The sequence below is a fragment of the Hyla sarda genome, chromosome 5, assembly GCF_029499605.1.
Source record: "Hyla sarda isolate aHylSar1 chromosome 5, aHylSar1.hap1, whole genome shotgun sequence".
Lineage (NCBI taxonomy): Eukaryota > Metazoa > Chordata > Amphibia > Anura > Hylidae > Hyla > Hyla sarda.
This window is the reverse complement of record NC_079193.1, coordinates 75,572,832-75,581,720: the sequence shown is the minus strand read 5'-3', so window position 1 is coordinate 75,581,720 and position 8,889 is coordinate 75,572,832. Positions and strand designations below refer to the sequence as shown.

The window sequence follows — 8,889 nt, the reverse complement described above, 5'->3', positions numbered from 1 at the left end:
TTAACATAAATGCTAAAAGATAATAATACAGCTAATAAAAAATAATAAGTGTAACCACCATAGTAAACAATGATGAATAATAATAATTAGAATTCATTAGAATTAAATTTGATTTAATTTAAAATTAATTAATTTTAAAAGCTATTAGGGTCAGTTAAAAAATGTTAATATATTAATTTATCATTATAATGATGATTATTGTTGTTATTATTATTATTGTATATTATTATACAAATATTATACAAATATGATTATTATTATTAATAATAATTATTATTTAAAAAAATATGCTTCTGTTTCATATCCTTACAACAGTCCCTTTCATGGTGAATTGACAAAACTATTCATACAATAGAATAATAAAGACAATGTTGATCATTTTTCAGAGTTTATTAATACCATTATTTAAAATATTACAAATAAAACCAATTACATCTCATGCATTTATAATGCAATCTAAAAACGTCTCAGTGAAAGTTTTTCTTTTTTTTTCTTCAGTTTTTTTTTTTATTTTTTTTTCTTTTCATTTCAATGTGAAATATTCAAATTATTTCAACATTACAACAAGGAGTACAGTCTGCAGTGGCTGCAAACTTCAGCTGTAGTGTCAGTCAGCACTTGTATGGACAAAGGTTTGGGGGGGTTCTAGTGATTGAAGCAGGGAATACACAGGCCAAAGACAGCTCAGGTTCACTCTGACACATTTATTTTAATACATGAGTGGGTGCCTCACCCTCTGGGGAATAAACCCCAGGATAGTTCACCAGCAGCTCATTCCCCATGGGTGAGATCCAAGTTATACCTATCTAAGTCATAGTCAAGCAAAACTAGCCCCTCAAAGTGCATCTTCAAGGAACAAAATAATTAGAATTATATTAACAAAAAGACTGCAGTCATCTGCAACAAAGAAACTCATCTGTACTCCTATATATATATTTACTGTAATGAATATACAAGAAAAATACTATACAAATCGCCACCAATATGTCAGTGGAGCTGGCCCTAGACGGAACAATTCTCATTGCATTATTTGGGATGAGTCCAGTCCATACAGATATGGACTTGATCTTTTCAAATCAGTTAGCAACCCCCCAGATAAACGATTATGATCAATTATCGACTTTCGATTTATCAGATCGGTTTAGTAGCACTGTAATTACTTGCGACCAAATCGTTACGTCTAAAGCCAGCTTAACCCGTGTCAGTGGTTCCAGTGCTAAGGACTGTTTATATATATATCATATATCTAGGCTTTTGGGCCTCAGTGTAGGGTGAGCAGTACATTGCCTATAGCAGTGTTTCCCAACCAGTGTGCCTCCAGCTGTTGCAAAACTACAACTCCCAGCATGCCCGGACAGCCTTTGGCTGTCCGGGCATGCTGGGAGTTGTAGTTTTGCAACAGCTGGAGGCACGCTGGTTGGGAAACACTGGCCTATAGGGTGTTTGGGTGGTAAAAATAGATTTATAGAGACATTAAATGGTATAAATGAGCAGATTTCTAAGTATCCATAAAATCTTCTGCTCATGGCTTTGCCCTATCATTAGACATATTATTGACCCTTAACATTAATCTTTATATTATATTACAGCATGGTGGTCTTTTTTTTTTTATAGATGTGAAAATGTCCACTGCAAACAGGTATCTGCCTAGAAGTCTAAAGCCATAAACTAGCATAGAGTCCAGTGAATAGATTATCATTAGGGTTACCTGTAGGCTGATAACTGAGAACCCCATTACTATAGACAGCAGCTTGTAGCAGTCTCTGGGTGGGGGGGTTTTCTCCATAGGATACAGTGCATTATACAGGACAGTATACAGTGAGGCCAGTGCTGTCCAGGGATCCTGATATAACTTCCAGGCTCTATTGCAATACATGACTGACCATAAAGTCCGGCTCTGGCATTAAATTACTGTAGGGGGGTTTTTTGGGGTCACCCTGATGCTGCCAGGTACTGAGTCCTACAGGTGTATCGGAGTTGAGTAAATTCCTTAGATAAACCAGTTGTATTGGAGTCATGAGGACTAGGGGGAGCTCCAGCTGTGGTCACTTGTATGTCCCTAAATCACAGTACAGAGGGGGTCTATAGGGGTGTACAGGGGTAAAACATGGCAGCATCTTGTCCATAGCTCACTCCAAGCCGTTCCTTTCCGTGCTGTGCAGTAGCTCGGGTGAGTGACAGGGCGGACTGGCAGAGGGACTGTGCTCACTGTCTGTGTCGCTGCCCTTCTTGCCCCCACTGCCTGTCCCCCCAGTGCCAGTGCCCCCGCCACCCCCCGCGCTGTGCGTCTTGACGTGTTTGCTCAGGTGGTCGCTGCGCATGAAGCGCTTGTTGCACACAGGGCAGGCGAAGCGCTTCTCCCCGGTGTGGGTGCGCAGGTGGCGCTGCAGCTCGTCCGAGCGGGTGAACCTTTTGCCGCAGAAGAGCCAGTTGCAGACAAAGGGCCGCTCTCCTGTGTGCCAGCGTAGGTGCGCCTTCAGATGGGACGTTTTGCCATAGACTTTGCCACATCCTGGAATGTGACAGCTGTGCAGCCCCTTCCTCCGCAGACTCGCCCCCGCGGGGCCCAGCCGCTCCGCTTCTTGGCAGTTGGGGCAATCACAGGTGGCTCTTCCAGAGTAGCGCCGGGCCGAAGAGCGTGGGGAGCCTCCGAGTGGCCCTGTGGGTGCTAGCATGGAACTGGCAGAGAGAGGGGAGGATGATGGGTCAGGGTAAGTCCCAGGGCCAAGCACTGGCTTAAATCCGTCCATTAGGTGCTGTCCGGCAGGGCTAAGAAGGTGACCTCCGGGGGCTCCCCCAGCTCCCCCACCTCCACCTCCGGCTCCTCCACCTCCCCCAGTTCCGGCTCCTCCACCGCCCCCAGTGGTAAAGTGTCCGAACCCAGCTGCAGTGTAGTCAGAGCCGTATCCTCCTAATGGTGAGTGCAGGGAGCTCTGCAGGGAGCCCGGGTGCAGCGCTGCTCCAGCCCCGGGACTCTGAACGTCTATCCAGCCAGCACCTACTTCCCACCAGCTGGAGGCGCTACTGGCAGCTGCTGCACTCACGTCCCCTGTGTGAGAGGGCTTGAACCAGGACTCATAGGGGTGCGCCATCCCAACTCTGGGGTAGATGCTCTGCAGTCCGTCCACGGAGGCGTGCACCTTGGACAGGAAGACCGGCTGGTGGTGATGGGACGCGGCCGCCGCAGCTGCTGCAGCTGCTGCCGCCGCGGCAGCGGCCGCCTCCTGGGATCCTCCGCTGACCGGGAATACAGAGTACTCGTTGGCAAACGGAGAGGCAGCTGACACCGGACAGTTACCTCCTCCCCCTCCGCTGCCTCCACCACCGCCGCCAACTCCGGAGGAAGTCAAAGAGAAGGCGCTAGAGCCAGGGGAACCCCCACAACTGAAGGAGTCCGACACCAAAGCAGCTGCAGCCGCCGCCGCCGCAGCCGCAGCCGCCGCAGCCGCTGCGCTTGAGGATGAAGAGCCGCCTCTGGACGAGCCGCTGACCCCGAAGCCGGAGAGGGAACCGGAGCCCAGGGTGCAGCTACCGGAGGATGAGGAGGACGAGGAGCGCTTCCAAGGGTGGAATCCCTTCCCGAACGAGCCAGAGCTGTCCGACAGGGAAGACGGGGACGGGCTGGGGCTGCCGATCTTGTTACAGGTGGCTGCGAGCATGGCAAGGGGTGTAGATCCCAAGCGCGGCTCTTCCTGCGGGGAAAGAGGAAGACACAAAAAGATCATGTCAGTGAATGGAACATCAAGACAACTTTACCTGGTCATTGTATATAACCCCATGCAAGAAACTTGTAATCTACAAAAAGTTGTATCACTACAATTATATCTATCTATCAATATATATATATATATATATATATATATATATATATATATATATATATATATATATATATATATATATATTACTGCGTATATACAATACAGTAAAAGTTATAATTTTACTATGTCTTATGCATTAGCTGATGCAATATATAAATGTAACGTTGTGTCATTATCTCAGGTGTATTACCTTGTATCACTACTTCATACACAGTATATACAAAGTTGTATCAATGCTACAGATGTAAACCCCTGTATAATGACACAACTCTTCATACGTGGAAAGTTATATCGGTTCTATAGGTGTATATCGCCCTGCATACCCTCATTACTATCAAAGTATCATCATCATCATCATCATCATGTATACACAGTATATAGCACGGTATTTGTTCATACACAACACATACAAAGTCTTATCAGTAATGTTTGTAAATATTTTAAAGCATCACAATAATACCGATGCCTTATACTCGTACACAACCCATGCAGGATTATATGTTGCATACACTACCCCTGTATAACGCCGCCGCCTCATATCCAAAACCTGCAAAGTTTTCTCACATTCACTACATGCAGGTTGTATACAGCCCTATTATAACGCCGATTCCGTACATAATATATATAGGATAAATAATAACTGTGTCATATACAATGCATACACAATTGTATATAATCACAGTATTACTGCATTGCCCTGTATATAATACCATATTAAACTATTGCTGCACCGACATAAATGACTACTGTAAAGTGGTATAAATATATCTGTATATTGTATATAGCAACAAACACTACTGCCACATACACAATACACATATATATAGTTTATAGCAGTCCTATCTTTACCATTTTCATAGTGTATAGCGCTGTATACATTACATCCCCATCCTGCACAATAGATGAATATACAAGAGAAGGAGTACTGTACTGTACTGTACTGCTAAAAAGTTTTTTGTTTAACTATATTTTCATAACTTACGATGTTTACTTCTATAGAAAAACCATGAACAACTTCAGCTGTTACATATATATATATATATATATATATATATATATATATATATATATACACATATAATAAATAAAAACTGATGATAGATATGAGACATATAGATAGATAGATATGAGACATATAGATAGATAGATATGAGACATATAGATAGATAGATATGAGACATATAGATAGATATGAGACATATAGATAGATAGATAGATAGATAGATATGAGACATATAGATAGATAGATATGAGACATATAGATAGATATGAGATATATAGATAGATAGATAGATATGAGACATATAGATAGATATGAGATATATAGATAGATAGATATGAGACATATAGATAGATAGATAGATAGATAGATATGAGACATATAGATAGATAGATAAATAAATAGATAATATGAGATAGATAAATAGAAAATATGAGATAGATCATTGTTTCTGAACCAGGGCGCCTCCAGCTGTTGCAAAACTACAACTCCCAGCATGCTCGGACAGCCGAAGGCTGTCCGGGCATGCTGGGAGTTGTAGTTTTGCAACCAACAGCTGGAGGCACCCTGCTTGGGAATCACTGAGATAGATAGATATAGATGATAGATAGATATATGTGAGCACCAGATATGTACATTTGCGTATATGTTCACCTGTATACTGTTTTATCACCTGATCCTGTACTGTACCCAACAAAATGTTATTATTAATCCTCTATTGGGTGTATGTATATATGTCATTTCTGCCTTATATGTGGAAAAACCTTTTTTAATTGTAAGTGCGACCCTCTAGAATTTCATTCTCCAACTTCTGCATTTGTAATGTTTTTTTTTCTATTGTAATAATATGTATTTAATAACTGTAAATATTTATAATAATTGTAACTATTCTAAAATAGTCTACATGCTTTCCCAGCACTTACAATTTATATGTAATAAAAATGAGTATGTCCCGGTATATTTATATTTATAAATATATATATATATATATATATATATATATATATATATATATATACATACATGTATCTATCTACCATTTGCGTAAATCTAAATATGATGAAAAAATAAATAATACATATAATATTGCTGATAAACTTTCTGACACTGGGACATTATCGTCTTTTTAAACTCCTATTACATTTTCCTAACACGTGTGACAATTGTCCAGAAAACTAAGGATATCGGTCGCTAAAGTTAATTTGGAAAGAGCGCAGAGTATAAAGTATAGAGAGTATAGTACAGTATAGAGAGTATATATAGTACAGTATAGAGAGTATAGTACAGTATAGAGAGTATAGTAAAGTATAGAGATTATAGTACAGTATAGAGAGTATAGTAAAGTATAGCGAATATAGTACAGTATAGAGAGTACAGTAAAGTATAGAAATTATAGTACAGTATAGAGTATAGTAAAGTATAGAGATTATAGTACAGTATAGAGAGTATAGTAAAGTATAGAGATTATAGTACAGTATAGAGAGTACAGTACAGTATAGCGAATATAGTACAGTAGAGAGAGTATAGTAAAGTATAGAAATTATAGTACAGTATAGAGAGTATAGTCAAGTATAGAGAGTATAGCACAGTATAGAGTGTATAATACAGTATGGAGAATATAGTAAAGTATAGAGAGTATAGTACAGTATGGAGAGTATAGTAAAGTATAGAGAGTATAGTAATGTATAGAGAGTATAGTACAGTATAGAGAGTATAGTCAAGTATAGAGAGTATAGCACAGTATAGAGTGTATAATACAGTATGGAGAATATAGTAAAGTATAGAGACTATAGTAAAGTATAGAGAGTATAGTACAGTATGGAGAGTATAGTACACTATAGAGAGTATAGTACAGTATAGAGAGTATAGTACACTATAGAGAGTATAGTACAGTATAGAGTATAGTATAGCATAGAGAATATAGTACAGTGTAGAGAGTGTAGTAAAGTATACAGAGTATAATAAAGTATAGAGAGTATAGAGTATAGTACAGTATAGAGAATATAGTACAGTATAGAGAGTATAATAAAGTATAGAGAGTATAATAAAGTATAGAGAGTATAATAAAGTATAGAGAGTATAGTAAAGTATAGAAAGTATAATAAAGTATAGAGAGTATAATAAAGTATAGAGTATAATAAAGTATAGAGAGTATAATAAAGTATAGAGTATAATAAAGTATAGAGTATAATAAAGTATAGAGAGTATAATAAAGTATAGAGTATAATAAAGTATAGAGAGTATAATAAAGTATAGAGAGTATAGTAAAGTATAGAGTATAATAAAGTATATAGAGTATAATAAAGTATAGAGAGTATAGCAAAGTATAGAGTATAATAAAGTATAGAGAGTATAGTAAAGTATAGAGTATAATAAAGTATAGAGAGTATAATAAAGTATAGAGTATAATAAAGTATAGAGAGTATAATAAAGTATAGAGTATAATAAAGTATAGAGAGTATAATAAAGTATAGAGTATAATAAAGTATAGAGAGTATAATAAAGTATAGAGTATAATAAAGTATAGAGAGTATAGTAAAGTATAGAGTATAATAAAGTATAGAGAGTATAATAAAGTATAGAGTATAATAAAGTATAGAGAGTATAGTAAAGTATAGAGTATAATAAAGTATAGAGTATAATAAAGTATAGAGAGTATAATAAAGTATAGAGTATAATAAAGTATAGAGAGTATAGTAAAGTATAGAGTATAATAAAGTATAGAGAGTATAGTAAAGTATAGAGTATAATAAAGTATAGAGAGTATAATAAAGTATAGAGTATAATAAAGTATAGAGAGTATAATAAAGTATAGAGAGTATAATAAAGTATAGAGAGTATAATAAAGTATAGAGTATAATAAAGTATAGAGAGTATAATAAAGTATAGAGTATAATAAAGTATAGAGAGTATAATAAAGTATAGAGAGTATAGTAAAGTATAGAGAGTATAGTACAGTATAGAGAGTATAGTAAAGTATAGAGTATAATAAAGTATAGAGAGTATAATAAAGTATAGAGAGTATAGTACAGTATAGAGAGTATAGTAAAGTATAGAAATTATAGTACAGTATAGAGAGTATAGTAAAGTATAGAAATTATAGTACAGTATAGAGAGTATAGTAAAGTATAGAAATTATAGTACAGTATAGAGAGTACAGTACAGTATAGAGGGTACAGTATTGAGAGTACAGTACAGTATGCCGGTAGTTGTTCCTCCGCTCGGGGCCCGCACCGGTCGGGGTGAGGAGCGGGGACTTTGAGTAACAGTTGTTTCCTCTAGAAGTTCCCGGTGCCGCCGGTACCAGGTGAGATATACATGAGTGGTGCCAGGTCCCGCGGTATAGAGGTCCAGAAGGATCACCTACCTGTGGAGGAGAGAGGCTGAGGAGCGCTACCCGGGCCGCCTGCAGTCATATACCAGTCAGTCAGGTGCTGCCACCTCCGCCGCCGCCGCTGCTCTGTGAGGAGCCTTCTCTGTCCGCCAGTGACTCTGCCCCCTGTCCCTTCCTCTTCTCACTCCCCACTCCCTCGCACTATAGAGTCTATAGAAGAGTGATGCTGGCCCCTGCCCGGACCTGCGCTATTATAAGCCTGCACTGAGGCGGTCATACACACAAGCAGTAATGGCAGCACTCACCCCCAGCAGAGACGTGGCCATCCCAGCAGTGCCCTCCTCAGAGGATCCGTTTTATACGTACATATCAGAGCTGGCTTTTTTTAGAGGTGTGCGATCCAGTGATCAGGTCCGCCCATCCCCGCACTATTGTAGCTCCTCTCCCGCTTTGAAGTACCGCTGAGCCCCCGCCAGCCAATCACAAGCGCCGCAGCCTGGCTCAGCACTCCCGGGCACCGAGCACAGCCCCTGCCGCTTCTCCCTCTGCCGCCAGGGGGGGCTATGGCTCACACAATGACGGCTCCCCAGCGCCTGCCTGTCTCTACCCCCCGGCTCTACAGCAGCAGCCTGTCCATTGTTGTTATTGGACAAGTTCACTGTGAAGCTCCTTCTTCTCTTCTGCTGCTTCATCTTCTTCTTGCCGCTTTCCCTTTTTCTTTCTTTTTTTCTATG

General features: G+C 39.4%; 1 protein-coding gene across 2 annotated transcripts; it reads right to left on the bottom strand.

The window, feature by feature from the left end:
• Positions 1-385: 385 nt before the first annotated feature.
• SP8 (Sp8 transcription factor) lies at positions 386-8,587 on the bottom strand. 2 transcript variants are annotated; one of them, XM_056518389.1, is made up of 2 exons: positions 8,461-8,587; positions 386-3,692 (listed from the first exon to the last, which is right to left on the bottom strand). In XM_056518389.1, the coding sequence occupies exons 1-2, from the start codon at positions 8,479-8,481 to the stop codon at positions 2,130-2,132; spliced, it is 1,584 nt and encodes a 527-aa protein (XP_056374364.1). In that variant the 5' UTR covers positions 8,482-8,587; the 3' UTR covers positions 386-2,129. The 2 variants fall into 2 exon arrangements, with proteins under 2 accessions (XP_056374364.1, XP_056374365.1); XM_056518390.1 differs by lacking the exon at positions 8,461-8,587 and adding an exon at positions 8,189-8,454.
• Positions 8,588-8,889: the final 302 nt, after the last annotated feature.